The sequence below is a fragment of the Pseudochaenichthys georgianus genome, chromosome 14 (genome assembly GCF_902827115.2).
Source record: "Pseudochaenichthys georgianus chromosome 14, fPseGeo1.2, whole genome shotgun sequence".
Classification (NCBI taxonomy): Eukaryota; Metazoa; Chordata; class Actinopteri; order Perciformes; family Channichthyidae; genus Pseudochaenichthys; species Pseudochaenichthys georgianus.
In genome coordinates this window covers 16,481,710-16,494,251 of record NC_047516.1, presented here as the reverse complement: position 1 = coordinate 16,494,251, position 12,542 = coordinate 16,481,710, and the positions used below count along the sequence as shown (strand labels likewise).

Genomic DNA, 12,542 nt, shown 5'->3' with positions numbered 1-12,542 from the left:
CTCTGTGTCCTATAAAGCTGTGTAGGTGTAGACTGGGTATGACATGCTAACAGTACACACACACACACACACACACACACACACACACACACACACACACACACACACACACACACACACACACACACACACACACACACACACACACACACACACACACACACACACACACACACACACACACACACACACACACACACACACAACATATCATTGTCATGAGTGTAATTTATTTGATGTTTGGCTGTTTTGTTCCTTTATGATGGATGTATTGTTGCTACTGTAAAGAGCCTTGTTGAAAATATATCTCAATCATTATGCACATGAAAGTGTATGATGTCAACATGAGTGTATGATGTCAACATGAGTCAAGTCAACATGCTTTAATCTTTGAACAATGCTTTCCTAACAATGAAGCTTGTCTCTTCAGTCTCCATATACAACATGACATGCCCAGGACACTGCCATGGCACCTGACATGTAAGTCACAATGTCTCACATCTCAGTGACATCATTATGGAAAGGCAGCTCCTGCACTGCTGACCTTGTGGAATTGGAAGAGAAAATTATCTATCTCTCTAGTAGCCCGTGTTTCAGAAGTATCTAATAAATAATGACAAAACAAATGTTTTAAATCTGCAGCAATTATCTTATATTTACATGTTTAAGGGAAAGCAGGTGAAATCACATTGATTCCTGATAGTGTTGCCGGTCGCTTATTTATACACACATTTTTTTTTCAAGCATTTTCTGCCCTCTGCCACTGATATGAGGTTAAATAGGAAAAAATGCAAACTATAACCTGTTTATGAAACAAATGATGAAATGATCAAAATCCCTGATGGTTTCACGAAGACATCTGTGTTGCTTTTTACCTTCATCTGTTCTTTGCCTGACATGGTTTTCACATGACTTTAATTGATATCCTCACACACATATTCCTATCTCCTGCTGTTGTGCAGATTTTCCTGTATGACCCGTGGTTCAGAAATCCCTGTGATTGTAGTACAGAGTGCAGACCTTGAGTTAGGAGGCTTGATAAGCTCCGGGCTGCAGAGAGACACTGACTTCACAGGTCGATCGTGATTTCCCAAGGTTTATTCGTCACAGCTGGGCTGATTTGATTAACACTGCCATGCCTTTCTGTCAGGCTATATCTCCCCGCGCAGACCTCTGCCAGCCCTGCACTCTTTGATGCTTTAAAAATAAAACAGATGTGAAAGTCCAGACCTTTTTTGGAGAGCCACGAGGGGCTGACAATGTGACATCTTACTGTAGTTCAGTGACACTCACTCAAATGTTCACATGGAGCAGGTGCACTCATTCAAGCCTACATGGAGCTAATTCGTTTTTTTAAAATATGTTTTTGATTAAATACAAATAGGGAAACACTTCCTTTGTTTATTATCTGGCACAGTGCTGCATGAAGTCAACATTTCCTGACAGTGATGATAAAATGTTGTGACGTAAAGAACACTGCTAACTCACCATTTTTATTTGACCTTTTATTAATGTTTTGTTTGGTTTTCTATGCCTACAACAATCACATGCATGGTTAGACTCTGTCTCTTTTGCCCTTTAACTGATAAACTGACCTGGTGTCAAATGATAAACGTTATTTTCAGAGGTCAGAGGTGGTTTGGAAAGACAAGGTTGGTAACATATCCTGTGTTCTCCATGATGAAATATGACAGTTAACTCTAGCATTGCCTGCTTGTGGGAACATGGCATTTACCAGCTTCCTTGCCTCATTTTACCTGCCCGTCTCTCTCAGCACTTTGCAATATGCACTCTCGGTAGATTAGAAACAACCTTGTTCTCTCTGGGGTGTCCTGAATGTAGGCCATAACTTTGCAACAGCTACAGTTTTCAGTAATGACATTGATTCACCGTTTCGTTCCAGCATTAATACAACTGAAATTATATATATGTACTCTACTGTATATTGTCACTTGGTTAATAAGATACATAATACTGAGTTGGATAAGCTGCTTTAGATTGGGCAAGTTAACACAATCCTCTCAAGATACAATATGTACAACAGTACTTGGAAGTTTTAAGTATTCAGTTGTGTAAGATGAACGCGTAATAGTCTCTTTACAGTCATGTATCTGTGTTTGGCTCTGTGCATATCCCAATGTGAGAGGAATATGCATGCAGTTAATTGGCCAGCTGCTGAGAATTATGAAAGTGATTGTAAAAACTATTGATTTTGACCGTGACATGGCACTGCCAGGGAATCTCCCCAGTCTTTTTTATATGTTTCTGATGGTTAAACAGCCACATTGGACAGTCTCGGGTCTGAGTCCTGCTCGTACCGGTAGTGGTAGACCTCCATCTGGTCCCTGCACGCATCTCTGATGTTGTTGAGCCACCTTTTGATGCCTCTCCGGTTTAGATAGAGCACCATGAGAAACACCACCCCGATCAGAGCCAACACCAAACCGAGAAACACGTAAGAAACCGCCTCCAGGTTCTCGTTCATACAATCCAAGTCCTCCTCCCTGAGCTTCTCCACAGGGACCCCCCTCCTGGACTCCGGCTCGCTGCACACGAGCCGCCCTGCATCCGGGCACTGGGAAGAGTTCTTCAACCAGTAGTAAAACGCCTCCATCTCACAGTTGCACCGAAATGGGTTTAAAGATAAGTAGAAGCGAATTCGCCTTTGCTGGTACAACGTAGTTACATTGTCCCCTCCTATGCTCTCTATTGAGTTGTTTATCAGCACTAAAGCGTGGAGATTATGCATATCTAACCGAATTTGGGGAATATGCTTTAGCATGTTTCCCGCCAACTCCAGTCGGTGGAGGTTGGGCAAACTTTGTTTGCTGAGTGCATTTGAGAGCTGCTCCGTGGCTGGAGGTAAAAGCGAGTGATTTAGGTAAAGAGAGCGCAGCTCCAGTAACCCGTGGAAAGCCCGGGCTGAAATAAACTCCAGCGAGTTGTGGCTAAGATCCAGCAAATGCAATCGAGGAAGTCCCAGGAATGCGTAATGTTCAATAACCCGTATCCCGTTATAGGAGAGCGAGAGTGTCGTCAACTCCGTCTCCGTCCCGTTGCTCATGAACGCACCACGCTGCAAAGTTGAAATGTTTCTCCCCTTGAGTATCAAGGTGGACGTCCACTCCGGTATATCTCCTGGTACCTCGGTGTCCTTCCCGTCACGGCAGGTCACTGTCCCGGAGTCTCTGGCACAGATGCAGTCCTCTGGGCAAGCGACATCCGTCCTGACAGTGGAAAACAACAAACACGCCACCGCTGCGTAATACAAACACTGATTCCAAATGAAAAAAAAACACTTTGAATTGTCGACCCTGTGAAATATCCACATATTCTTCCTCATTTTAGTCTCAAAGCAGGTCTGAGTCTGTGTGTCTCGCAGAGAAGGTGAACGACTTGTATCTTTTCTCAGGCATGTAAAGTCGAATCAGTCCGGCTTCGGTCACTTTGGACCAGCAGAGTAGAAAAAAACACGCTCTTTCCACCGTCACCTTGGTGATGTGGGTCTCTGTCCGGAGAAAATATTACTTTTCTTTAGGATTCTCGGTACGGTGGACAGGCAAATGTGGCTACGTGGAAAGCTGCTGATTCGCGCTCCCTTTGTGGTATTTTTGACGCCTGTCACAGAAAGAGAGAGAGAGAGAGAGAGAGAGAGAAAGGAGGGGGGAGAGAGATATGCAAGCACTCCGGAGTCACTCATCCTCATATTATACTTATTAATTTGAAAAAAAGCAAGGGAACATTACATATACAGTTGCAAGAAAAAGTATGTGAACCCTTTGGAATTACCTGGATTTCTGCATAAGTTGGTCATAAAATGTGTTCTGATCTTCATCTAAGTCACAACAATAGACACACACAGTCTGCTTAAACTAATACCACACAAACAATGATATGTTTTCATGTTTTTATTGAACACACCATGTAAACATTCACAGTGCAGGGTGAACCCCTAGGCTAAAGACTTCTTCAAGAGCTACTTGGAGTCAGGAGTCAGCCAACCTGGAGTCCAATCAATGAGACGAGATTGGAGGTGTTGTTAAAGCTGCCCTGCCCTATAAAAAATACACACCAGTTTTGAATTTGCTATTCTTAAGAAGCATTGCCAGATGTGAGCCATGCCTCGCACAGAAGAGCTCTCAGAAGACCTACGATTAAGAATTGTTGACTTGCATAAAGCTGGAAAGGGTTACAAAAGTATCTCTAAAAGCCTTGATGTTCATCAGTCCACGGTAAGACAAGTTGTCTATAAATGGAGAAAGTTCAGCACTGTTGCTACTCTCCCTAGGAGTGGCCGTCCTGTAAAGATGACTGCAAGAGCACAGCGCAGAATGCTCAATGAGGTGAAGAAGAATCCTAGAGTGTCAGCTAGAGACTTAAAGAAATCTCTGGCACATGCCAACATCTCTGTTGACGAATCTACGATACGTAAAACACTGAACAAGAATGGAGTTCATGGGAGGACACCACGGAGGAAGCCACTGCTGTCCAGAAAAAACATTGCTGCACGTTTGAAGTTTGCAAAAGAGCACCTGGATGTTCCACAGCACTACTGGCAAAATATTCTGTGGACAGATGAAACCAAAGTTGAGTTGTTTGGAAGGAACACACAACGCTATGTGTGGAGAATCCAAAGGGTTCACATACTTTTTCTTGCAACTGTAGATATATACTATGCTTTTAAGGCATTGTGAGTTAAATAATTGACATGTCCACGTGATATTGCATGAACAGTGACTTATTCTCATCATTTTCCAATTAAAAAAACAAATCCTAATCCCCCAGTTGGAACGATAACATTAGCTAGTTTATCAAAACTTAGATGGTTGCCAGATAATTGAACTCCAGAAGAGTTTGCCATTTCCTTTCCACATCACGTTTCCATCATTTATGGTCCTAATTTATGCCATCTTATTATCTTTGTTGCAAATCAGGGCAGTGCAGTGGAGCCTGGAGGCCTTTGCAGTTCTTTCTAATTGATCCCTTTTTCAAAGAAAGTAAACAGTTTTTCTGGGAATTGGTAACGCTCTCGCTGTCTACAGCTTAGAGTTGGCAAACGAATCAATAAGCTTGAATACATTAGCTGCATCCAACTGAGATTTGCATGTGGTGCAGGATTGACATAAGTCTGTCATGTTGTCTCTGCTCATGAAGAAACAGAAAACAAGGAGTTTAAATTCAAGCCTGCAATGAGGATGTAGTCAGTTATACCCTTTTTAAGCACACGGGTGGCTGGAAGCTTTGATATGAGGGCATCAGACCACAATGCATCACTAAAATGCAATATTCCCTTTAGTCATACGTGTGTCTTATCCCCCTCCAGCATAATTAAGGACATATAAGCCAGAAAAAGGGGAATGGGTTTGTTTAGGATTTAAGTGGTCAGCAAGAAATAAAGAGGGATAGAAAGAAAGTGTTATCATAAGGCAAAGAGAATAAGCACTAATGACAGCTTTACAGAAAACTACATAGCATTAAAACCATAGATTAAAACATGTATCTTCAAAGGAAGCAATGAAAGAAAAAGCATACACATAGAAAAGTGAAAGGAAAGAAAAATGCAAAGCGGAATGCACTTCTTTTGACCAACAATGAATACAACATGAGCTGAGGAAGAAAAGAAAATACAGATGGAGACAGAAAGGAAGCAAGATTCAGCACCTCGGATAGTTCCAAAGTGCAGCACAGTGCAGTCAGTTCTGAGCTGAGTCGGGATGGAAGAGAAGAACAATAGCAAAGAAAATCTGTTTAAGACAAAAACAGAGATATTTAGACCATGTAGAGGAGATAAGCACTATTTGAAATAGCTGATAAGGGAAATAGAGAAAGGCTTAATGTTACTTAACATATCCATCACTCTCTATCACGTCTGGTCCCATTTATGATTTATAAATATCAAAAATAACTTTCAGGATGTCTTCACCATAATAGCTCAGATCAAACCATTTGGGATTTACTTAAATGGAGCAGATGCAGAGAAACAGTAAGCTGTCGATAGTCATTGAACATCTCGCCAAAAGTAAACACAATTATGTGGAAAGAGTATCCGAATACTTTTGGCTCTATAGTGCATAGTGTAGAGTGCAGATCTGACTCTATTTTTATTGTAATGGAATAGAGACATAAAGGAGTTACATCGATCTATAGTCTAAGTTGGCAAAAGAGCAAATAAGCATATTAATCAAAATGACAAACTATTCCATGAAAGGACAATGGGAACCATAAAAGGCCTAGTGTTTGTATTTACTATGGCTCCTGGCACTGGGGAGTGTGGAGCTGATTGCAGTTCGCTGTCAAGCTCAAGGGCACTAAATCTGGATCTGCCGGACAACAGCGGCTCTGCTGGGTATATAAATATAGAAGCTGTGAGAGGTAGAGCGAGAGAAACTAAAGCAGAGAGGGAACAAGTCAGAAAGAGATAAAGAGTGATGGTGGATGACCGTACTGCTGGTGCTTCTGATAAGCGCAGAGTGCCATATTAATGTCAGGTTGTTTTTCCTATTACAGCGCATGGGATAGTATTTCTTCCGCCAAACAAACAAGGACATCTGCTCAGTCCGCATCTTGTCCTCTCAGGACTCATTTGCCTGCTCCACAAGTGTCCGCTCTATCTGCCCGTGCAGACAGCTGATTTAGTGCTGGCAGCTATTCACAGGCTGTCACTGGGATATTGTTATGGTGCCCTCCTCGTGACCTTCAACTTGACACTGAACCTTGTAATTGATTTACTCAAGGTTTCCCATCCCTATCTCCAGACCACAGTGAGTGTGTGTGTTTGTGTGTGTGTGTGTGTGTGTGTGTGTGTGTGTGTGTGTGTGTGTGTGTGTGTGTGTGTGTGTGTGTGTGTGTGTGTGTGTGTGTGTGTGTGTGTGTGTGTGTGTGTGTGTGTGTGTGTGTGTGTGTGTGTGTGTGTGTGTGTGTGTGTGTGTGTGTGTGTGTGTGTGTGTGTGTGTGTGTGTGTGTGTGTGTGTGTGTGTGCGTGTGTGTGTCAAACTTGTGACCATTTGCCAATAACCTTGGCAGGCAAGTTTTCCTCAGGCGTGTCGTTATTTCTGACGGCTCTGATGCACATGCTAAATTAGCAGTGGCATGCTGTGTGTGTGTGTGTGTGTGTGTGTGTGTGTGTGTGTGTGTGTGTGTGTGTGTGTGTGTGTGTGTGTGTGTGTGTGTGTGTGTGTGTGTGTGTGTGTGTGTGTGTGTGTGTGTGTGTGTGTGTGTGTGTGTGTGTGTGTGTGTGTGTGTGTGTGTGTGTGTGTGTGTGTGTGTGTGTGTGTGTGTGTGTGTTTACATGTTGGGTGCGCTGTGTGTAGGATTATATGTCCTCTGCATATTCCACCCTCACGCTTCTTCCATCAGTCATTCATTAACCTTGTTTTTAACAGCCGAGCTGATTATTACTTCATCCTCCCACCACTGGGACACATGGACTGACACATGCTTGAATTCCTTCCATTTAATTACAATCAATTCAAAAAATATGTAAAAGAAAAGAGTATACAAAAGGCATGTGAAGATTGTAAAGTATTCCAGGCTTTAGGGTATCACAGTGTAGAGAAATCTCAACATTATTCTGCTACTATATCACACAAATGCTGTGTGAAGATTAGAAAAGACTCTAAATACAAAATGATGTACTACCTTTATTGACAGCAATTTCCAAAGGCACATTTACATGTATCCTCTTTGCTGGATAAAGCATGGGTACGGTGGGTGAGGATACACAAACGTGAACAACTTTTGCTAATATTGCTTATGATGTTTTGGTTGTGACAGCATCAAAGAGATGCACGCCTACAAGCAGTTTTGTCCCTTTTTCAACTTCTCTTAATTGCTATCAAATGTTTGGAGAATATCCCCTTCTTCCCACCTTTGACAGATAAGCAATGTTTATTTAGGACTTGTGTGAAAAAGACATACAGCCAGCTAAAAGCAAACACAAGCTTATATTGCTCCTGTCCACTAGATAGGTGCCAGGGGAGATATTGTGGTACACGGTACACCAGGACGTTCTGTCCCTTCCGCCTGAAAATCCTTCCTTAATCTTTCTCCTTGCACCATGTGTTTTATAGTTTGAGGTGAGAAGTTGAAGGACTCTTTATCTACTGTGAATAATGTGGTTTACAAACTCACACACACACACACACACACACACACACACACACACACACACACACACACACACACACACACACACACACACACACACACACACACACACACACACACACACACACACACACACACAGGGTTGAAAAAGATATATCTGATCCCACACAAAAGTTACCTGTGCTCGAAAGCCAGTGAAATTATGCTATCTGTCTAAACTCCTGCAAAATAACAGTTGAAAAGCCAAAATAGATAGTAACACATCCCCTATTTCACTCTTTCTATCTCCTTCGCCTTCCACCCAAAGTGCAGTTTGTTCCTCTATTTGTCCACTCAACTTGTCTCTAAGTCTGTATATCCGCAGGACTGCTCCTTATACAGTACTCCACCTCCGGATGAATAAGAGATGAGGGGATAAGGGAGGACAGGGTGGAGGTGAGGGAGAAGTGAAGAAGTGTAGTGGAATCCGGGCAGAGTCGTGAGGAGATGAGGGTGTAAATGGATCTTGAGGAGCCGGTGTCCCCTGTCCCGGGACCATGAATTAGTCATGTAGATTTGTAATGGAGTGAGCCGTAGACAGACCGACACAACCAGTCGAACAAAGTCAATTCACTCATTCAGAAGAGTTAGCTGTGGCTGTAAATCACTCTGTGAATGGAAAGCTTTAGAGCAGGGGTGTCAAACTCAAGGCCTGGGGTGCCAAATATATATATAAAACTGGCCCTTTGAGTGCAACCATGATGCTAATGTGGCCCGAGATGAAATTGAGTTTGACACCCCTGCTTTAGAGGATGTTGTGATAACATTACATCTGATTAAAGCGACCGCAAGGTACATTCATCGTGTGTTGAGTTCAGTGGCCCCAATGGAAAAACTGTGTTATGTTTCTATGAGCTACACCTCAAGATGTAAAGATTGTGATCTACCTAGCCCGAGTATTTGTAGTGCATCATGCATTTCTTTAAAAATGTATTAAAACATAATGTACATAAAAATAACACTATGCAGAATGCCCCATGCACTAAGCAAAAGTTTATATTTGTAGTTATGCACACTGAATAACTGTAATGTGCTAATAGTGAAACAAAGTACATTTTAACCAAAATAAATTAATTTATTGAAGTTTAATCATGCTCACCATGTATTTCACAAATACAATAGAGATATCACATACCTGTGTAGGATCAAGGAGGCCAGTTCAGGATATGTTTGAATCCTTATAAATCTCTGAATTTCTCTCTATCAGTTGAACGAACAACCAAGTTTTACACATGTTTTCTGAGTAACTCAGTAAAAAACATTTTGTATTCGATTCTTAAGTCGATTATTTGTCTTTTCCTATTCGCTTCAGAATCTAAAGACTTGAAAATAAAGAATATAGGTTAATCACGGGTGATATAAAGTTATACGCATGTTAACAGATATTCATGACGTTATGGGCCCAATAGCCCTATGGATTTCCACAGTTAGGATTACAAAATAATGAGTCCCTCAGTAGCCCGATGGATTAGTTTACGTCTCCTCCCGGTCCATAATAACATTACGTTTCTAACGACCACCTAACAAACAAATGACATGGATACTTGGCTTGCAATGACTCTATTTAGATTGAATTACAAAACGGTTGATATCTGATGTTCAGGTGACCGCTGTTTGTCCTTCTGGCTGACATTGACGGGCGACACAGAGGTGCTATGGCAGTTAAGACACCCCTGCTGAAGGGTGAAGTGTATCAGTGACACCCTGAAAGTGAACCACCTGAGTCAGGGCAAGACATTGACCTGCTGCCAGTCCTGTTAGGAGGGGTTCATCAGTTACAGTAAGTCGGTGATCCGTTTCAGCACCACTGTACGGACATAATCTTCCAATTGCTTCCATTTGTCTTTTAGATAATTGCACTATAAATACTTTACTGTATGTGTACTTTCTTTATGTGTTACAAAATGTGGTCGGTCACTCACTTGAGCTTAATAACATGATGATACCATATAAGCATATAATACCTTTCTTTTTTTTATCTCACTCTATTTTAGAAATGTATTATCCCAGGATAAAATGAAAATAGGAATCATGTCGTTTTCAAGGAGATCCTAAACAAACACCAAACAAACTGTAAACAGGAGTTAGAGTTTCAAGAGTCCATAGAGGTCATCAGATAATCAGGTGACAATGTGTTGACAAATTGTTAAATACCAGCGCTATGCTATGCTAATATAGTAAAATAAACTAAATTAATGAATAAATAAAGGACTTGAACAACATTTTTATAGCAGAGTCGTGTACATTTCAATGCTGGCTGTGGCCTAGCCAGCCTGACATCACTCTCAATAAACCTTGGTGCTGTCAGGCTGTCTGGAAGAGGAGAATTAAGAGATGGTATTTATGTTTGGCAGGGCAAGGCAATCAGAGTAGTGTCCTCCATCCATCAGCAAGCAGCCAGACTGCTCATCACTTCTCCGTCAGGGTGAACTTTCCATAGCAAACTCTCTCCGTTCTGCTGTGCACCCGGAGCAGCAGGAGGACCACAGACCAGAGTCTGGCCTCTTACCGCACTTATTCAATAATGAATGTATTTGTAGCTGATGAGCTACAGTATGTGTGATGGGAGATCTCCAGGACTGTGTGGTCAAAGAAGGTATTAGCAAAAGTTAGTAACCACAACACAATGGTGTCAATTATCTATGTGTTTATTTACTCAAGTACTTGACTACATCTTTGCTTATTTGGTACTTTTGTATTAGCATGTTTCTATTCACGATAGCTTTGTTCTTCTTACACTCTACTTCATTTACAGAAGTTTAATACTTTTTACTTCACTATATTTATATAAATCAGTAGTGATTATTTGAAATAGAAAGACATAGCTTATGCAGCACAATATATTGTTAATTATTACCAACCTTTCTGGCTACTATAGTTAATCAATAAAAGCCATTAAGGAATTCGTAATTTTTAGAGGTTTTAAATGAAATGTTCGTTTGTGGATGCAACTTCTGTTTTGTTCTCAGCACATAGTGTAAAAATACAATGTGCTATATAAAATAAGTATATTTTGTTTAGAAAAAAAGTAGTGTAGTGTAGGGGCCCTTGACATATTTCTTGTTAGCCGTTCCATAAAATAGATGTTTTTGAGTAGGTTTTGTTTTAGGGTTTTGTTCAAAGCCCATATTGAGGATGGATTACCTAATATTTCACACCAAATCTAAGTGTATCAAAAAAGTCCAGAGTATGCACCATTATCATCTCAAGAGATGTATTTTTGCTATGTAATAATTGATATCACGATTATGAAAAACGATTAACCATTTACTTTTAAAACATCAATTTATTGAAGAAAATAATTTGAAAAGTATGTTTTTAACAGTTGATTACCCTGAACTTTAAGTATAATTCAACTGAAAAACCTATTTAAAAAATAAATAAAATCGTTTTATTTCGATTATGTTGTTTTCATAATCGTTGCAAGCCAAAAACGTAATTGCGATTAAAATACGATTAATTTAGCAGCCCTAGCTCAAAGTGCACCAGATTGATGGATTTAACTTCAACATTTGAAATAAAATCTTCCTGGGGGTGCATGCCCCCGGACCCTAGAGGATGTGCCGTCCACCACCAAATAAAGCAGGTTAAAATAATTAAATTGCTACATTTTCTTTTAGTAAACACTGAAAACGGGTCCCACAGACTCAAACAACACACAAAGGTTAAAGGTAAGCATATAATAATGTTAAAATGTGCTAAATATATACACTGCAAAAAAACAAAAAAGAGGAGTAAAAGTAGCTCACGACTTGTTTTATTTTTTGAAAGTAGCTCTCATCCTCAAAAAGGTGGGAGACCCCCGTTATAGAACGATACATTGGACAATTTTAAGCTTGGCCAACCATTTTATTGGAGCGATGAGGAACAGGTGGGGAATGAAAAGGCCCACCTGTTCAAAGTGGGGAATGACAGAACAAGTTTGAGAACCACTGATGTAGTGTAAACTAGCTCCAACTGGACTAGACCACTTACCAACAGGAGAACCAGCAAGGATTATCCCTGCTGAAATGTCACGACACTTGAACACGACACCAATTTCCAACCTGCTCTGCTGCTGGTGAAGGATGAAGAAAGTAAAAAAGGAAATGTCCCTACAGAGAGCAATAAAGAATCACATTACATTACAGGGAGGGAGGGATAGCTGATGAAGGAGTATGAGCAGTCAGCGAGGGAATTGTCTTCATCATCCATCCACGTTTCACCACAGTGCTGAAAATACTTGTGCCATTATATCTGAGAGCAGAGTGAGACATGCAGAGAAAAGGAGGCATGGGGAGATGGAGGAGGAGGAAAGAGAGATTATTTTACATTTATTATGGCAGAGCTTATTAAAAAGAGGAGGTCATTATTTTTATCTGGAGAGGAGAGAGAGGGGGACCTATTCTTAGCTCTTA

General features: G+C 40.9%; 1 protein-coding gene across 1 annotated transcript; it reads right to left on the bottom strand.

The window, feature by feature from the left end:
• Nucleotides 1–1,416: 1,416 nt before the first annotated feature.
• On the bottom strand, nt 1,417–3,588 carry tpbgl (trophoblast glycoprotein like). The gene has a single exon (XM_034099645.1). It carries the CDS (start codon nt 3,341–3,343, stop codon nt 2,273–2,275), a length of 1,071 nt encoding a protein of 356 aa, XP_033955536.1. The 5' UTR covers nt 3,344–3,588; the 3' UTR covers nt 1,417–2,272.
• Between the last annotated feature and the right edge of the window lie 8,954 nt (nt 3,589–12,542).